General features: G+C 45.6%; 1 protein-coding gene across 3 annotated transcripts in view; it reads left to right on the forward strand.

Moving 5' to 3' along the window:
* LRP4 (LDL receptor related protein 4) overlaps positions 1-19,933 on the forward strand; it is a 100,936-nt gene that overhangs the window by 62,503 nt on the left and 18,500 nt on the right. For 2 of the 3 annotated variants that reach the window (XM_077928585.1, XM_077928573.1), the window contains exons 6-22: positions 2,586-2,714; positions 3,022-3,141; positions 3,744-3,869; positions 4,405-4,530; positions 5,069-5,203; positions 5,556-5,681; positions 6,859-7,089; positions 7,504-7,660; positions 8,133-8,350; positions 9,071-9,247; positions 9,953-10,078; positions 11,500-11,708; positions 12,271-12,352; positions 14,421-14,526; positions 15,839-16,040; positions 17,121-17,310; positions 19,014-19,145. In XM_077928585.1, the coding sequence (XP_077784711.1) occupies positions 2,586-2,714; positions 3,022-3,141; positions 3,744-3,869; positions 4,405-4,530; positions 5,069-5,203; positions 5,556-5,681; positions 6,859-7,089; positions 7,504-7,660; positions 8,133-8,350; positions 9,071-9,247; positions 9,953-10,078; positions 11,500-11,708; positions 12,271-12,352; positions 14,421-14,526; positions 15,839-16,040; positions 17,121-17,310; positions 19,014-19,145 (2,592 nt within the window). The remainder of the gene's footprint in view (positions 1-2,585; positions 2,715-3,021; positions 3,142-3,743; positions 3,870-4,404; positions 4,531-5,068; positions 5,204-5,555; positions 5,682-6,858; positions 7,090-7,503; positions 7,661-8,132; positions 8,351-9,070; positions 9,248-9,952; positions 10,079-11,499; positions 11,709-12,270; positions 12,353-14,420; positions 14,527-15,838; positions 16,041-17,120; positions 17,311-19,013; positions 19,146-19,933) is intronic. The other variant, XM_028726515.2, reaches the window with a different exon arrangement.

Here is a 19,933-nt window from a genome sequence, read left to right on the forward strand (position 1 = left end):
CCTGTTCATTGGCTGGGCCTTCCCTCGCTGGTTATTAATAAACATCCATGCCTCAGGGATGGGAGAGGAACGAAACTCAAACGTTGCCATGTTTAGCGGCAGGGTAAAAGAGGGATTAGGAAAGGTATCTTCTTAGGCCTGGGTACTTCTTAAAAATCTGCCTTAATAGCTTTTTAAAAAAACACACCCAAGGTGAGTAGTGTTTCCTCCTTTTAGAAAGGTGTAGCCTTGCTACATCATTTGTGCTTCTCTGCCCCCAAGTTCCCCATCCCTCTTGGTTAGTATTTGCAATGGAAAAAGATACATGGCCAGAACGGTTGACCCCAAGCATCGTCTGGACCAGAGGTGATGAGCATGCATCGAGCTTTTAGGCTCTACCCTTTTCCCTACAACCAGAGCCATGTGCAAAACATTGGCTTAGTGGGGAGGGAGGACGCAAGCACTTCAAATTGTGGAAGCAGCATGTGTGTGACCCCAGAATTTGTTTGTAGTACCAGAACAAAGTTGAATTGTTAAATGCAAAAATAAAAAATTACTCTTTGATTTTCATTCATACCAGGGTTTCATTCTTTCAGCAGTCTAATTTAGAGAGGAATGAGTTTCCTACCCACTCACGCTGCTATTGGTAAATTGGTCAGGAGTCAGATTTACTGATCTTCTGTGGATCACCGGAAGATGTACCACCCTTGGTCTGGATTCCAGTGTGCTAGGCTCTTGGTGGCCGTTCATTTGCCTTACCTAATCTAATGCTGTTAGTTGTGTGTGTGTGTGAGAGAGAGAGAGAGTGTGTGTGTGTGTGAACATTTGTGCATCCCCTGCTGTGGCTGTTCTGCCCAGGCTTCCTCCCAGAGTATCTTTTTCTTTTTGTGTTCCGTGGTTCTGGTTTCTTCCCTCTTTGAATCTTACAGTCCTGACAGCGGTGCCTGGGCACATTGTCCCAGCACACACAGAATGTTCTTGTCCTGCCTCATTCTCCTTGGAGGGCTCTTTTCTGTGCCATAAAGAATTGCCGTGGAGAAGGGCTTCATTGTAAAACCTTTGTCATAGATTATGCTGGGTGCTGCACAGGGTCAGAGTTCTTGGGAAGAATTCTTACAATAAAAAAAAAGGGGGAGAGAGAGAGAGATGTTTGTTCTGGCATCGTTTTGAGAGAAGCCAAATTCTTCAAAAGCCTGGCACCGCTCAGGATGTCTTCTGCTCAGCAGTGTTAGCAAGATTTGAACCCTCAAATGTGCCCTCTGCTTTTCAGCCTTAGCAACTTGGCTCACATCAGACCTTGGCACAGTCAGCTCTTAGGTGTATATGGGTGTGGTTCCAGGGACAGGGAAAATTATAGCTCTGTGATGGCCTGGAGCTATCTCAAAAGGTTAGCTTGCTTTTTAGGGGCCTTTAGAAAACAGCAGGCTCTGAGCACTTGATGAACACTTGGCATGCTTGCGGATCACCATAAGTCAGTTCACATTATGGTTCCCACATGGATTTGCCCATGTGCTGAAATCTGCTGTTCTTAATATGTGTGATGTCACACACACACTTCTGCGTCTGCCTGCCCAAATAAATCTATTTTTGGTAGCATTCATCAGGGTACGGCACCACTGAACAACAGCTACAGGGCTACTTTTCAGGGACATGATATTCCTGCTGCACCTGAATGTCAGGAGGGGACTGCCTCTTCCACGACACCCAAATTTTCAGCATGCTCATTGTATGCACTATGTTGGCTTTAATGTGTGGGGCCACTAGTGGCAGTTACCATGCGGAAGGTGGCCTAGGTAAATTAGGCAAATGCCCTTATGTGGGACCTGATAAGCTACAACATCTCCGCTGCTGGGCATGACCTCTTCAGATATGTGAAATATGCCCTGTTTTCCATTTTTCTGATATGTAGTATTGGGATAACAGTAGGGAAGTGCTGCAAAGGTTTCATTCTTGGTGGACACTTGCAAAGCAATGAACATTTCTTCCAGAAATAAAGATTTGATGCAGTGCAGGTAACACTCTTGACACTTTTCAGTGTAGTGGCAGGCTTGTATATGCGTGATGCCTTCCTCTTTTGTCTTTCTTGCCTCGCAAGACGAAAATAATCCGTTCCGCGAGTCTCTTCGTCTAGCGTTTTTTTTGTCTTGCGAAGCAACCCTATTAGCGGCTTAGCGGCTATTAAAGGCTTAGCGGCTAAAAGGCTATTAGCAGCTTAGCGGCTTAGAAAAAGGGGGGGGGAGCGAAAAAAATTGCAAGACTCGCAAGACGTTTTCGTCTTGCGAAGCAAGCCCATAGGGAAAATCGTCTTGCGGGTTTTTCGTCTTGTGAGGCATTTGTCTTGCGGGGCACCACTGTATTTGAGAAGGGCCACAGTTTAGTGCTAGGTCATCTGCTTTGCATACAGAAGGTCCCTGTTTCAATTCCTGACATCTTCAGGTAGTGCTGGGAAAGATTCCTGCATGAAATCCTGGAGTTCTGGCCTAGATGGACCAAGGTGTGACTTGATTTAAGGCCATTTTCTGCTTTCCTGTGTACCTTGTTGCTTACAGTGCCAAAAGCCCGGGGTGGCTAGCCTTACATAAGTATTCTTCATCCTTTTTTTTTAGCATCAGATATTCCAGCAACAACATGTAGCCTGGAGGAGTTCCAGTGTGCATATGGGCGCTGTATCCTGGACATCTACCACTGTGATGGAGACGATGACTGTGGGGACTGGTCTGATGAATCCGACTGCTGTAAGTTACCTGGGGCAATGGTGTGCTGGGTGGGTTGCTGCTTTGCATTTTTTTTTTTTTAAATCAATTTCATTTCTGAGAAGACAAAACTGTGCTGCATCGAGAATCCATAGCTTCTACGCTCCGAAGAAATAGTACAAATCCAAGAATACATTTGCTTCCAGCATTCTGTTTGCAACAAGGGATTTCCCCAGAATTAACACTGGGATGGAAAGGCAGGAAAGGAAATGTCCTAGGGAACATGAAGTGGAGGTACCTGATATTTACGATGAAGAATAGATTGTAATGCACTGTCTTCTCTTTGCAGCCTCTCACCAGCCATGCCGCTCAGGCGAGTTCATGTGCAACAATGGTTTGTGCATTAATGCTGGATGGAGATGTGACGGTGACTTTGACTGTGACGATCAATCGGATGAGAAGAATTGCAGTGAGTGCCTTGGGGCTTGCAGAGGAGGTTTAGTGTAGGGGCAGCAAGGGGGTGTGTGTGGCCCTGGTGATATCAGGCAGGGGGCAACTTTCAGTTTTGGATAAGACACGCTGGCTTTGTGGTTTGGATTATATATTTGTATTTCTGTTGCTAGGAATTCGTTTAATCTTAGTATATATTCATTAATATGTTTGGCCTATTAATGCTTGCATGGCTATTTAAATTTAGGGATGTTTTGCAATTAGTGGATAATATTTAAACGTTGCTGTGTTATGTAAACTTTTCTGATACATGCTTATTTGCCTTATTCAATATTTGTATTATTATTATTATTATTATTATTATTATTATTATTATTATTATTATTCCGCCCTATACCCGGAGGTCTAAAGGCCGTTCACATAAAAAGATCACAGTATATAACATAAAAATGAGACTTTATTTAAAGTTAGGGATGCTTTCCAATTAGTGGATTCTACTGAAATTTTATCTAAACCATTTCTGATGGTGTGAGGCACTTTCGGGTAAAGTGACATATAAAAAAACCATGATGATGAAGAACAGGTGGAATTCACTGAGTTCTCTCATTTTTATTTCCTCAGCTACGTCTATGTGCACAGCTGACCAGTTCCGCTGTAAATCCGGCCGCTGTGTCCGCCTGTCTTGGCGCTGCGATGGGGAGGATGATTGCACTGATTACAGCGATGAAGAAAACTGCGAGGATACAGGTGAAAACTGTGAAAGCAAACCGTTGTGTTGCAGAGTTTTGTGTGTCCCCCACCCCAATCAGCCTTCCTGTATTAGAATCAGCTCTTAAATATTATAATTTACAGAATTGGGAAGGGAGTTCCAGAATTTGGTTCCAACTACTGGATGAAGCAAACCAGTATGTCCCAATCCTTCATTTTAATACTTGTTTTTATTAAAGGGTTTTCATAGTTAACAATGAAATCCCGTTGAAAATAATGGATCTAAGTTAGTCATGTCCATTAACTTCAATGGATTTACTCTTTGTGGGACTAGCATTGAATACCACCCAATGTATATAGTATTACTTCAAGTTACAGTGAAAGTTGAGGCTAATGAGCTAGGTACAATAGGTCAATGTTCTGACTTGGTGTTTGGCAGCTTCCTGTATTTTACTGAGGCTGTGGAATCTTCTAGAATGTGACTGCAAATGGAGATAAACTAGTATCCTTACTGTACATGAAAATTAGATTACCTTCTCTTAACTGCTTCTAACTTTCCTTATTGCCCCTTTAGGAAGTCCCCAGTGTGCCCCGGATCAATTTCTGTGCAGAAATGGACGCTGCATTGGTCAAAGAAAGCTGTGCAATGGTGTAAATGACTGTGGAGATGGCAGCGATGAGAGCCCTGACCAAAACTGCCGTAAGTCAGGGCTGCCGTACGTCCGGAGTTTCCCAGACATTTCACATCACATTAGACCATACCTAAAATAAACTGTGGTTTAGTGTGGACAAGAAACATGCTTCCACGCACTGCAGGAAGCACAGGTGCTTTGTTCCTCCTCTGCTCCTGTTGCAGTGCCCTGAGACAGGTCACGGTCTGGCTTCTGGTGTAATCTGAACCTGTGCCCATGGTTTGTTTCCTGTAAACAGACCATAAGCAGTAAGCCAAGAGCAAACCTTGGCTTCCACTCCTGGTTTGTTTGGAGAGAAACAAACCATAAGCCCTGGCTTCAGACAACACGCCAGAGTGTGGATTGTTTCCAGCAGGAGTGGAGAAGTAAAATGCGAGCAGCATGCATCAATATACTGACGATTTACATTAAGCCATAGGTTTTTTTTTAAAAAAAGCTGTGGTTTAATGTGATGTGTTAACCTGGCCTTTGTAGGGCTTCTGCAGCGTTTTAGAAAAAATAAGCAGCTGCCTGGTGAGTTTTCAACTTAATGTGCTTCTTCTGCAGGTCTTCGAACTGGAGAAGAAAACTGCAACCTCAACAATGGGGGCTGCGCCCAGAAGTGCCAGATGACTCGAGGGACGGTGCAGTGTACCTGCCACACAGGTTACAGGCTCCTGGAGGACGGGAGGTCATGTCAAGGTCAGCAGCCTCATGCCTTGGGCCATCTGTTGGTAGAATCGTGCATGTCTACAATATGAGTGGATGTGGAATTTAGATTCCTGCTCAGGCCTCTACCCCAGTGTTGCCAGGACTGGGGTTTAAACAAGTGTAGGGCCAACGACGTAATTGCTCTGGGACTCATGTGCTGTTTGCCCACTGGGTATACTGAGCTGAAAGGCCTGTTGGTCTGGGCTCTTAAGTTCTTCGCTCCTCTTGCGACCTCTGTCATGTAGTGAGCTGAAAATTAACAAGTGTGGAATCCAGAGCATAAGGAAGAGCTTTCCAGTCCCTTTTGCACACCTGAATACTTTCTTCCTTTTCCCTGCTTCAGATGTGAATGAGTGTGCAGAGGAAGGCTATTGCAGCCAGGGGTGCACCAACAACGAGGGCGGCTTCCAGTGCTGGTGTGAGCAAGGCTACGAACTTCGCCCCGACAAGCGCAGCTGTAAAGCCCTGGGTAAGAAGGGATTCTCCGCTCTGGTTGGACGGTCACTACCTAAAAAACACAACCGTGCCTGATGCAATGTTGTCTGCTTAGTTTGGAGCTTCAGCTTTTATTTGGAGTTCAATCCTGAGTTGCTGATTGCACCATTAGAATAAGACCCGTGCTCTTTCTTTATCTCCCCCCTGCCTGCATGCTCCTGTTGAAAACAGAAAATGGGTGTGTTTGGTGGCAGTGGTGGAGCTCTGTGGCTGTGCTTTGAGCATTTTAGCAGGCAGTTGCACATCAGGGTAAGAAGCAGCAGAGTGGGTGTCGGGAAGCCTGGAATGAAGAGCACGATTGGATTTTTAGTGAATGTTTGCTTGTCAAAGGCTTTGAGGTGGCTGAGCCAAGAGATTTGCAGTGCTCATGTGAGGCTTTTTTGCTAGGATTTAGATATGCTGATTCATCTGATTCCTGAGAAACCACATGGCAGCTGTGTCAGTCCCATCAGCGAGGGCTGCAGATTGTGACTTGAGCAAAACGGAGGAGTTACGGGAAGGGAGGGTTGACATGGGTGCTGTGGCCCATATGCAACCCCACCCCAATAGGAAATTTTTTTCACAGATTCCCTTCCCCACATTGCAGATTGAGTTTATAAGGAAGGAGTTGAAATGGAAGGCGTCTGCTGATTCTGTATCGGCAGAGCATTCCAGAGGGCTGGGCCAATGACACTAAAGGCTCCGTTTCTTGTTATTGTCCAGTAAGCCTCGCCAACATGGGGAGCAACCACCGACTCTCCTGCCCACGTTCTCAGTGATCAAGCTGGGATAGAAGGGTTCAAGAGATCCCTGAGGTACCCTGGACCTAACTTGTTCCAGGGCTTCGAAAATTAATGCAAGGACCTCGATGGGCAACCAGCACAGATGTTTTAGCAATGGCGTTGGCAGGGATCCCAATCGCCAGTCTGGCCACTACATTCGGCTGGAGCTTCTGAACCAGACCCAAGGGCAGCCCCACGTAGATTGCATTGCAGCAGTCCAGTCTTGAGGCCACTGACACATGTACTACAGTGGTCAGGCAACATCCTGATATTGGTACAGATGTTCTTGTTAATATATTTCTCTGTGTGTATTTCCCTGCATTGTCTTTATGACAGTGATGGCTTCCAGTCTTACCAGCCCCCCTCCCTTTGTCTGTCCATGTCCTTCAGGGCCGGAGCCTGTGTTGCTTTTTGCCAATCGGATTGATATCCGGCAGGTCTTACCCCACCGGTCAGAGTATACCTTGCTGCTGAACAACCTGGAGAATGCTATCGCCCTTGATTTCCACCATAGCAAGGAGCTAGTCTTCTGGTCTGACGTCACACTGGACCGCATCATGAGGGCTAATCTCAATGGCAGCAACGTGGAGGAAGTGGTGTCCACAGGGCTGGAGAGCCCAGGTGAGCGTTTTTGAGAATTTCAGAGTCACGGGGAATAGAAATATATTGACTCCATATATTGAAGCGGGGAATGATGAATCTCTAGGTCGATAAACTAGTGGTTTTGCTAGTGTAGCGCGGCTTTGATTTGGCAAGGCATGGTGAAGGAAGGACTCTGCTCCCCTTTTCCTTTAGTACAGTGTTTCCCAACCTTTGGCCTCCATCTGTTTTTGGACTACAATTCCCATCATCCCTAGCTAGCAAGACCAGTGGTCAGGGATGATGGGAATTGTAATCCAAAAACAGCTGGAGACCAAAGGTTGGGAAACACTGCTTTAGTAGGAGGGGAAAAATTATGGTAGTTGCTTCATGGGATTCTCTTTGTTGCACAGAATACACTAATCACCTTGACTTCCCTTCTGTTTTGTGTCCCAGGTGGATTGGCCATTGACTGGATCCACGACAAGCTCTACTGGACAGACTCTGGAACATCTCGCATTGAAGTGGCAAACTTGGACGGCACCCACCGGAAGGTGCTTCTCTGGGAGAACCTGGAGAAGCCTCGCGCAATTGCCCTTCACCCCATGGAAGGGTGAGTGAGGAGGGGTTGGTTTTCAGGATGGTGGTTCCCATGTTAATTTATTTGTCCAAACATACTGAACTGAAACTGGCCAAGCTGACCTGCAGACAAAACCAGCCGGAGGTTCCAACTGGGGTGTGTGTGGTTCTTCTTCTTTTTTTGCTAATTTCCCTTTCACACCTGCACCCAACCCTCCAGCGTGGCTTTTCGGAGGGCTGCAGGGGAAAATGAAATTTGCAAAAATAAATAAATTCTCTCCCTTGCTCCAGCAGCAGGAGCATATTGAATAGAGTTCTGCTCATGAGAACTATTGTACTAGCAGTGAAGCTGTTGCCATTCTCCTAGGCCTCATGAGTGCTCCTGAACACCTGAATGCATAATCTATTGTACCAATCATTTTGCCATAGAGATGCCTGGTTGCTTTTCACCTAATCCACGCAGATCCCATATTTCCAGCGGTTACAACTTTTCTCTTCTCCAATAGCACCATCTACTGGACAGACTGGGGAAATACTCCTCGCATCGAGTACTCCAGCATGGATGGCTCCAATCGACGCATCATTGCTGACACTCATCTTTTCTGGCCAAACGGGCTAACTATTGACTATGCAGGGCATCGAATGTATTGGGTGGATGCCAAGCATCACGTTATTGAGAGGGCTGACTTGGATGGACAGAACAGGAAGGCTGTTATTAGCCAAGGTGAGATAATGGAATGCCCCTCCCTCACCAAATTTGATTGGCGGCATCGAGCCTGATGGGTTTTAGGTGCCTTTTAAAGTCATACCTTTTCAGTCTGGTGTTTGGATAAATTGTTTCAAAATAGAGTAGAAGCTTGCCCTTGCTGATTCTGATTTGCTGTTACGGATTTTGATGAGTTTTTCCAGTGGTTTTTATTGTTGAGTTTATTACTGTACTAGGATTTCTTCTTGTGACTTGCTCTGGGATTGAGTTCAATGGAGAGCAGGCAAAAAGTGGCTCTGATGAAATAATGAATAAGGACAGTGGGACTGTTGGCTACTGGACTTCCAGTGCTAAGAAACTACAGACACAGTGCACACCCTGCCTGTGTCTTGCACATTTAATTGTATGAGTCAGAGTTAGCAATGAGAGAGGCCGCTGCCCATCTCCTTCACTAGTCAAAGTGAAGTTTAAACTCTTGAGTCACATAGAATAGGAATGCACTGTATGCAGTTTGTTCACAGGTCTGATCTAAGCTATACTTATCTTCTTAAATCAGCAGTCATGTTTCTCCTTCGAGTGGGCTTCATCTGTGTCTCCCCAGCTCGTGACTTGGCCATTCTTACTCCTTTAATTGGAGACAGTTCTGAGTTAGGGGTAGAAGCACTCATTGGAAAGAGTGGCTTTGTTTTCTCTGGAGGCTAGAATAATCCAGGTGCCTTTACTGCCCTCTTGCTGCAGGCCTTCCACATCCGTTTGCCATCACGGTGTTTGAAGACAGCCTGTACTGGACAGATTGGCATACCAAGAGCATAAACAGTGCCAACAAGTTTACTGGCAAGAACCAGGAGATCATCCGCAACAAGCTCCACTTCCCTATGGACATCCACACATTGCATCCTCAGCGCCAACCAGCAGGTAACTTCAGAAGGAAAAGGGCTATGGTGACTAGCGCCTGCTATCCGGAGACTCTCTTGGGCCAGATTCAGCTAATCAGTCCTGCTAGGAGATGCCAGGACAAAGTCTTCTCCTAGTGTAACAGGGCTTTTTTTTGCTCTTTCTCTGCCGGGGGGGAGTCCAGGGGAACTCCTAGATCAGAGTTTGGGGGCGGGGAGACAAGGCGAGATTGTTCCATCTGGCAAGCTGAAACGCTTGTGTTGACGGAATGGTCTTTTTAGTGGTGTGTTGAACTCCTCCCATTGTATTTGCACTGACGTGGTTAAAACATGGAGCTTGAAAAAAATAGCTACCCCCTGTCGTTAAGAAGCATTTATAGAGTATGTGTCCTGTTAGAATTCTGAGTGGGTTAGGTTTCATTAAATTAACCCCTATCAAAATAAATGTGGGGTGCTTTCAGACCTCTCAAACCATCCCTTTTTATTTTCCAGCTTATTTTCACCTAGAAAAAAGGGTAGGCTTTAAAGGTCCAGACCTTGACACTTGATTCTGAATGTTTGGGCAGAGCAACTTCAGGGATCATGGTCACATGAGCTATCTTTGAAGACCCAAAGCAGCTTTTCCAAAGCATGCCCTTTTGAAGCCCCGAATCTTTCCCAAACACCAACTAAAGCCTTTGCTTTCTCTACTAGTTTCCTTATATGTGGTTGTTTTTGGCTATTTGAGCAGGGAGAAACCGTTGCGGAGCCAACAATGGGGGCTGCACTCACCTGTGCCTGCCGAACAACACGTCGTATACCTGTGCTTGCCCCACAGGCTTTCGGAAGACCAGCAGCCACACCTGTGCTCAGAGTAAGTGTGATAAAGAAGAGCTTTTACACCTTGATAGGTGTCTGTGCACACGCACACACATGCATGTGAAAATGAGAGAGAGAAAGAAAAAGAGAGAGGAGGAGGGTTGCAGGCAAAACAAACAGAAAAAGGCATGTTCTATACTATGGACGATCAGGGAAAGGATTGAAGGTAAAATGGCAGTATTGTAAAGTGTTTATGTAAATAAAATGGGTAGTATGTAAAGTGCTTATGTACATTGATGGCAGAGCTGCCTTTTAAATGTTGTGTTGGATTCTGGTTGAATCTATAAAAAATACTATAGAGCTGGAAAAGATGCAGGAGAGAACTTGCAAAATGATTGGTGTAATTGAGCCCTATATGAAAAGATGAATATGTTTGAAGGTTTTTCACTTAGGACAATAAAAGACAGCTTTGTGATTTTTTTTGTTAAATTGAAAAGTGGGTTACATCACAATAAAGAGATGGAGATGGAACACGACATGAGTTTGTAAAGTGGTGTGGAGAATGTGGATAGAGGGAATGCTTTCTCTCTTACGTCATACTAGACTTCAGGGTCACCTAATGGAATCAATCATGATTCGAGACAGACAAAAGACACAATGCACAATTCACTTATGAAATATACTATCACATGCCACTTGCATAGTTGTTTCTTAAACAGGGTTCAGACAAATTTTATACTGAACTTATACTGTTCTGTTTCCATGTGGAAAGGATTCACCTGTTTTATACTTTAAACAGATCTGTTTTATAATTGTATATTCTGTTGTTGCCTGCCCTGGGACCTTAAGGCAAAGGACAGAGAGGAAATCTTGTAAATAAATTAGTAAATAATTTATGGGGCATATGTTTATGAACAGCTCCTAGCACTGACACTTAACATGGGCCCTCTTGATTCAGAAGCAGTAGACTTCTGAATGCCAGTTACTAAGGCAAATTTGCTTTCTTGCCCTGCTCCCGGGCTTTCTAGAAGCATCAACTTGGTCACTGTGAGACACAGGATACTAGGCTTGACGGACCCCTGGGCTGATCCAGCAGGGCCCTCACGTCCTTATCTCTTATTTATATGGGAGACTGGTGAAAGGATGATTCTCCTCCTCCTTTTAGAAGGCCTGGCAGCCCGCTTTCATTTTGTGTCAGACTTGATGCCCTTGGGGAGATGCTTTCCCAGCAGCACATCCTCCTCTGTCCCCGTCCCAAGAATCCTCTGCCAACGGCAGATGCGTACAGCATCCTACCCACTTGCTAGCTACGCATTGTCTGTCCTCCACTATATAGGATACACGTGTCATCGAAGTCCATGCAAAAGGGGCGTGGATGCAGCAGAGCTTAAGACGTAACGAGATAATTTTCTGTTGTCTGTTACCATGTTGTTGAACTTAGAGAAATTAAAAGAAGACCTTTCGACCTTTGATCAGGTCTTGACAAGTTCCTGCTTTTTGCCCGAAGGATGGACATCCGTCGTATCAGCTTCGACACAGAAGACCTATCTGATGCCGTCATCCCCTTGGCCGATGTGCGCAACGCAGTGGCCCTGGACTGGGATGCAAAGGATGATTACGTCTACTGGACGGACGTCGGCACTGATTCCATTAGTCGGGCAAAATGGGATGGAACAGGACAGGAGGTAATGTGCTTCTGGGGTGGTGAGGCACCGCACAGCATTGTTTTGGAAATTTAAGCCTTTTCAAAGATGAATATTTCGGTTTGATTGACTTCTCTGTATTGCTGGCTTGGCTGCACACCGGCATGCGCATGCCACCTTGCAAGTGCCTGTGGGCAGCTAATGCAATCAAACATTGAAATGAGGGCATCTGCGCCGTCCAATAAATGAGTGAAATGAAGATAGCTAGAATATGATCTAGACTGTCAGGAGATAATTAGAGTGTACCTTTCTCAAACAGCTGGGACAAATTAAATTTTAAGTCCCGCTAGCGCACATCAATTCTCTAATCAACTTTCGCATGTGTCCACAATTTATCATCGAAGCAGCCAGATGATAGCATGCTACGTCTTAGTTTGTTCTGCATCCATCTCTTTGACGTTGATATTCAGTTATCTGTGAACATCCATTCGTAGTTGAATGTGGTTAGTACAAGTTTCTGCTGCTGAGCAGGATCCAGCAGCAAGTTTGTTAAGGGTACCCTTCTCTCCTCCTAAGATTCCTTCTTGCTTTTGTTTCTTGCTAGGTTGTGGCAGATAGCAGCCTGGAAAGCCCTGCTGGTCTGGCTGTGGACTGGGTCACCAACAAGTTGTACTGGACAGATGCAGGTACTGACTGTCTAAAACCACCTTAGTCTCTGGAGCATTGCCTCCTAAATCCTAACTGGGCCATACCAAATAATGCATATTCGGAAGTATGAACAATATCCCCTCCCCCACAGACAAACTGGTTGGCATATTACATCCTTCTATGGACATGCAGTGCTATTCTACATGGATTGTTTTCAGACATCACAATAAATCTGTGGTTTATCATCCATGTCTCCCGCCCCCCTGGATTTGGTATCTTCCCGCTCCTGTCTCCTCCTCCAGCTTGGTTGTGAGGATAATAATGAAAGCTTCCTCTCCCAAATTCTATTACTTTAATGTGTCACATCTGAACTGTAAACTGTGGTTAATCTTAACTATGGTTTGTTGAAATGAATTGGATTAATAAACTGTGGTTTGAAGTTGGCTGTTTTGAAACAAGGTTCATCAGTTTTGTAAGGTTTGAACAGCACAGCTAGTTGTCGTTAATCAAAAATGGGCCAAACGCCTTGTGACTATGTTGGGAGGCGGGGGATAGCTCAGGGGTAGGCGAGACTCATTTTCTTCCCATTAAAAATTAAACCATGGTGTCCAAATGCAGCTTTGCTGCTTTCCTAGAAATTCAGGGAGTATGTAAAGGTAAAGGTAAAGGTACCCCTGCCCATACGGGCCAGTCTTGACAGACTCTGGGGTTGTGCGCTCATCTCACTCTATAGGCCGGGAGCCAGCGCTGTCCGCAGACACTTCCGGGTCACGTGGCCAGCGTGACGAAGCTGCTCTGGCGAGCCAGAGCTGCACACGGAAACGCCGTTTACCTTCCTGCTAGTAAGCGGTCCCTATTTATCTACTTAGGGACGCGGGTGGCGCTGTGGGTAAAAGCCTCAGCGCCTAGGGCTTGCCGATCGAAAGGTCGGCGGTTCGAATCCCCGCGGCGGGGTGCGCTCCCGTTGCTTGGTCCCAGCGCCTGCCAACCTAGCAGTTCGAAAGCACCTCCGGGTGCAAGTAGATAAATAGGGACCGCTTACTAGCGGGAAGGTGAACGGCGTTTCCGTGTGCGGCTCTGGCTCGCCAGAGCAGCAATGTCATGCTGGCCACGTGACCCGGAAGTGTCTGCGGACAGCGCTGGCCCCCGGCCTATAGAGTGAGATGGGCGCACAACCCTAGAGTCTGTCAAGACTGGCCCGTACGGGCAGGGGTACCTTTACCTTTACCTATTTATCTACTTGCACCCGGGGGTGCTTTCAAACTGCTAGGTTGGCAGGCGCTGGGACCGAGCAATGGGAGCGCACCCCGCCGCAGGGATTCAAACTGCCGACCATGCAATCGGCAAGTCCTAGACGCTGAGGTTTAACCCACAGCGCCACCCGCGTCCCGCCACCCATTTAATAATCCAAGAAAGTAAAGTTCTGAAATAGGAAATTTCCACAGGACGCTCTCAATAGCCGCACAAATGTCCTTGCATGACATTTCAAACATCTTGCCGTGCACCTTATTCCTATATGGATTTGTTTGTATAAACCACAGAATTAAAGCTTTTCCTCAAGCCGTTTCAGACTGTGGCTTGAGGGCTGCATGTTTGGATGCTTCCCCATAGGGGAGGCATGATTTATTTTCTCTGCATGTCGAAAATAAAGTATGCTCAGGTACAGAGATGATCCAGCTTCCATTTGTCCCTGACATGCTATTTTTCTATGCACAGAGGTCTCCACCCCTCCCTCTTCATGGTGTAGTGTTCAAAACATGCAGCCCGTCACCTGCGACCTGAAGTGGTACAGTCCAGGACATGATTTACATTTAGCTATGCTAATAGCACCTGGTCCTCTGTTTCACTGGTTTTAGTGGAAGTTGCTTCCGAAGTAAGCTGGCTTCAAAATGCAGCCTAGTTGACTGAGAGTTTGTACAGATGTGGAGTGGGATTCTAAAGCAAACTTCTCAGGTTCGCTAAGCAATTTAGCTTGCTGATAATTTCCGTTTGGGTGGTGGGAGTGAAGTGGAGACTGTACTTTTGTCTAGATGTTTCTCTTTAATGGTCTCCCCTATGACTCTGGAGGCTTATGGTCTTTCCATCCTCTTCCTCTAATCTATGCAGGAACAGACCGGATAGAGGTGTCTAACACAGATGGAACTATGCGGACTGTACTGATCTGGGAGAATCTAGACAGACCCAGGGATATCGTGGTGGACCCTGTTGGAGGGTGAGAAGCTGCTTTCGCAGGAGTCTGCATAGCAGGGTCTCCTTTGCGCTATTGTGTTTAGATTTTTCATGCCACTGCCCTGCGAGGTCCCTGTTGCAATTCCTGAAAGGGGGGGGGGCTGGACGCTGGTGTGGATGGCTCTGCTAAAACAGTAGGGCTGGGAGCAATCAGACCACCCTAGTCTAGCTACCCTAATGCAAGGCTCCTCCTCCGTGTCCAACATCCTTAACTCCTCATGTGCAAGCCAAGAACAGAAGGGGCCAAAGCACACCTGATCAGAGTTGCCTGTAGGGCAAGGTGTAATTTCAGTAAAAATGTAAAAGAAATAAACCAAATAAACCACATTGGTCTTTAACTGGTCTGCCCTTACCTGACCTGGAGTTTGAAATGTTCTTTTTGGTGGCAAATAAGGACATATCAAGGTCCCATAGAAAGAAAGAAAAAACCCGTTCCTAGCTTTTTAACATTGATAGCTCCATCAGTAGACCATGGTACTCTTAATGTCAGGGTCGTGGGGTTGAGCCCCATGTTGGGCAAAAGATTCCTGCATTGCAGAGGTTAGACTAGATCCCAACTCTATGACCTTCCCTGTTTGGGAAGGGCTGTAGCTCATTGGCAGAACATCTGCCTTGCATTCCAAAGGTCCCGAGTACAATCCCTGGCATCTCCAGTTTGCGCCGGAAAAGTCCCCTGCCTGAAACCTTGTAGAGCCACTTGTCTGTCAGTGTAGACAGTAGTGAGGCTAGGTGGACCAGTAGCCTGACTCTGCACAAGGCAGCTTCCTATATTCCTGAAGCTCTGTCTCTGGCTATGGCCATTTCATATCGCTTACTGTCACTACCTGGAAGGAGACATTGTGAGAAAGCAGTGCAACCTAGGTTTGCCCGCAAGAACAGACTGAAGAGAAAGTGATCATGGAATGGTCTTGACAGCACATGGAAATTCTGAACTTCAACTTCTTCTTCTTCTTCTTCTTCTTCTTCTTCTTCTTCTTCTTCTTCTTCTTCTTCTTCTTCTTCTTCTTCTTCCATAGATTAGGAGTGAAAGTCCTGAAATTCTATTGCCTCATTTTTGAAGAAAAGAGAAGGCCCACATGATAATGGGATCTCTTGGCAGCCTTTATTATTATTATTTTACTCTTCCTTTGCATGGAGCCTTAGAGTAGGGCGTATAGATTCTGGTTTAGGAGAGTAGTCACTATGAAAGTTGAAGGCACTTGCCAGTTCGTTTGTGGAATTCATTGGCAGGGGGAAATAATTCTGCCGCTAAAGGAACAGAAGTCACATGCAGTTTTGTGTGTGTGTGTGTGCAGATTCATGTACTGGACTGACTGGGGGGCTAACCCGAAGATTGAGCGTGCGGGCATGGACGCCTCTGACCGCTTGGTGATCATCTCTTCCAACCTGACCTGGCCCAATGGACTAGCCATTGATTATGAATCTCATCGTCTGTATTGGGCAGATGCTGGCATGAAGACAATTGAGTACGCTGGCCTGGATGGCAGCAACAGGAAGGTAAGAAACCAAGGTGAATCGAAGGCTTCTGGGAAAGGAGTTGTAAATAGGAATTGCTTGGGGATTAATAATAATACTAATAATTTTTTATTTATTCTCCACCCATCTGGCTGGGTTTCCCCAGCCACTCTGGGCGGCTTCCAACCCAATATAAAAAACAATACCCCATCAAACATTAAAAACTTCCCTAAACAGGGCCACCTTCAGTTGTCTTTTAAAAATAAAATAGTTGCTTATTGCCTTGATATCTGCTGGGAGGGCGTTCCACAGGACAGGTGCCACTACCGAGAAGGCCCTCTGCCTGGTTCCCTGTAACCTCACTTCTCGCAGCGAGGGAACCACCAGAAGGCCCTCGGCACTGGACCTTAGTGTCCGGGCTGGACGATGGGGGTGGAAACGCTCCTTCAGGTATACAGGACTGAGGCCGTTTAGGGCTTTAAAGGTCAGCACCAACACTTAATTGTGCTGAGAAACGTACTGGGATGTGTGTTTGCCACTTGGTCCAATGCAACTTGCTTCTGGTCTCCAAAAGGTCTCGGCTGCTTAGATCATTAGCCCGAGGGTAGGGACCGTCTTGTTATTGACCTCAAAAATAAAAAATAAAATAATGCTTTGAATTAATGTCTGTCTGAACCTGCAAATCAATCTACTCCTGAGTGAAGAATGCATACTGCAAAAAGTACAAGGAGAGAGATGGGTGCATTGCTGGTGCTACCTGGGGCCCAGGGGCCAGATACGCCCTCCAGGTCTCTCTGCCTGGTCCTCAGATCTCTTCTCATGCCATAACCCTCCCTGGTCCTATTTTACACCCCACGTGCTTTTACCTGGCTGGAATGTGTCCTTCAACTCTGATGATGCCTGGATGGAGGATAGAGAGGGTAAAACGCAGGCTACTGTACAAAGGCAAAATTTGTTGCATAGCCCCTTTTTGCCTCTGGCAAATAAAACCAATTGCACATGGCCCCTGGGAGGTTGCCCAGAAGGATATGTGGCTCTTTGGACTCAAAGAGTCCCTGTTGCCATGCCGGCCGTGTGTTGTTACTAAAACTTCTTGCGGGTCTTTGTTTTGGGGACTGACAGGTGCTGATTGGAAGCAACCTGCCTCACCCCTTTGGGCTTACTCTTTATGGAGCTCGGCTCTACTGGACCGACTGGCAGGCAAAGAGCATCCAGAGTGCTGACAAAAGGACGGGGCAGAATCGTGAAACTCTGCAGGACAACCTGGAAAACCTCATGGACATCCACGTCTTCCATCGGCACAGGCCTACAGGTACATGGGAGGGGCACAGGCCTTCAGGTACATGACCCTACAGCTAGAGAGCCTCTGCGGGATGACTGCCTATTCCTGCATTGCAGGGGTTTGGACTATAGACGATCTGCAGGGTTCCTTCCAACTCTACAATTCTGTGATTCTAAGCACCCTGCACCCCAACAGAAATTTAACTCAAAAGTACATGCGAATGAATCCTTTGTGACTTATTTTCATGGAAAGCGCTCCTCTGTGCCGTTTACGTTCCCATGCATGCTTGTAGAATTTTGAAGCATGCTGTTGCTGTTGTCACCATCATTTTTTATTTGTATACCATCTTTCTATCTTACAATACTCAAGGCAGTTTACAAGCTGAAAAACAAAAAATGTACATCTTGTAACAATCTAATGTAATGCAGAAATGTGATAATGAAACATAACTTTAAAATAGGCAACCTACATCAAAAAAAGTAACCTTCAACAATCATTAGAATAGTATAAAATAATAATATCAAAATATAAAAGTTAAACAGAAATCCACTCAACAGTTATAATAAATAATATCTAAACTATAATCAATAAAACAACGGTAAGCTACAGTGCAGTGGTACCTCTGGATGCAAACGGGATCCATTCTGGAGCCCTGATCAGATCCAGAAGCGAATGCAACCCGCGTCTGTGTGGGTCGCGACTCGCCACTTCTGTGCATGCACATGACGTCATTTTGACTGTCTGCGCATGCGCGAGTGGCAAAACCTGGAAGTAATGCACTCCATTACTTCCAGGTCGCTGCAGCGCACAACCCGAAAATACTTATCCCAAAGCTACTTCAACCAAAGGTATGACTGTACATAAAACAATACAATAAACATTGAGAGGCAGAGACTAGAGGGTAGAGCAAGGCAGGTGGAAGGAGGCCTTGCCTGATGGAGTCTCTCCCCTCACAGTTCTTCCTTCAGTAACAGCTCCCTTATGAGGACTCCCAGGGCCGGAGGGTGGGGCAAGGCAGGTGGAAAGAGGCTCTTCCTGACATATTCTGCATTGGGATTCTCTTCTTTCTTTCTTTTACAATGTTTTTATTGGTTTTTACAGTTTACATTTTTATTTAGATGGGTGTGGTATAAATAATAAAATTATTATATTACTATCATAATCATACATATAAAGGATTCCCTGAATCCTTGGACTTCCCTCCACCCCTCCATGGGTTCCATCAACATTCCTTTTTCCAACTGCATCTTAGAAGATTCTCCATTTTCTTAATAAATAAAAAAAAGACCCTGTTTTCCCATAGTTCTTGTCACATTACAAGTATTGTTACAATCCGGCCAAAGTTTTTAGTTGCTTACAGTGTTCTCCAAGATAAATTATATCCCCCCCCCCCTTCCTTAGTAAAATTTCTATCTTCTTGATTTCTGATCATCCTGGTCATTTCAGCATAATCCATCATCTTTATCAGCCATTCCTCTCTGGTCGGGACTTTGTCTTCCTTCCATCTCTGGGCCAAAAGCATCAGTGGTGCCATCATCGTGTACATGAATAGTCTTTTCTGCTCCTTTGGTATTTCCGCATCTAAAATTCCTTTTTTAAAAAAAGCTTCCGTTTTTTCCACAAAAGTTATTTTAAACATTTTTTTCAACTCTCTATATATCATTTCCCAGAATGCTTTGGGCTTCTCTGTCTGGCGTTGTCATGATGCATTGTTTTCTTCTCCTTTTTTTCAGTACATACAGCATGCACAGTTAATAATGGTGGATGCAGTCACCTTTGCCTCCTGGCTCCTCTCCCTAAAGGTCACAGCTGTACTTGTCCCACCGGTATCAACCTACAGCCAGATGGCAAGACTTGCTTACCAGGTAGGTCTCCTCACATTCTGCAGCATCTGGGTCTCTAATCCCCAGAGCCTTCTCTTGATAGGTCTCTAGGTACAAAGCCCTACAGCAGGGATAACCAGTGTTTCTGCACCCCATCATCCCTGACCAGTAGCTGTGCTGGCTGGGGCTGGCAGGAGTTGGAGTCCAACAACGTCTGGAGGGTGCCACATAGGCTTGGGAAACACAAAAAATGCTCTTGGTATGAATACACCCACCAAATAAATCTTGGCCCAGGGAAACCCAGATTCTGCAATCAGAATATATTGCGCACATTTAATATATGGCATAATTAGCATGATTCTGCCTGAACATTTAGGATTTATGGTAAAGTAAAGAATATCAGAAAGGGACGTGGGTGGTGCTGTGGGTTAAACCACAGAACCTAGGACTTGCCGATCAGAAGGTTGGCGGTTCGAATCAACCTAACAACCTAGCTCCTAACAACCTAGCAGTTCGAAAACACGTCAAAGTGCAAGTAGATAAACAGGTACGGAATGTTAGAAGGCAATGAAACAAAGCAGATTTGGCTATTAAGATAGCCAACAGGGCAAAAGAGACCAAAGGAATGGTAGACATGGCTCGAGATCCAGAAAAGGAAATAAGATGCTATCCCCTGAAAACCAGAAGTCATATATTTTCTTAGGATGAGAAGTAATGTATGCTCAAAGTAGCAAATTCTATGCTTGTGTCACAAGAAGCATGGAAGATGCACAACCTTTATTTCAAAGCCCTAGAGCTGTGACTCTTGCTTCTACTCTTTCATTCCGTAT

The sequence above is a fragment of the Podarcis muralis genome, chromosome 1, assembly GCF_964188315.1.
Source record: "Podarcis muralis chromosome 1, rPodMur119.hap1.1, whole genome shotgun sequence".
NCBI classification, from domain to species: Eukaryota; Metazoa; Chordata; class Lepidosauria; order Squamata; family Lacertidae; genus Podarcis; species Podarcis muralis.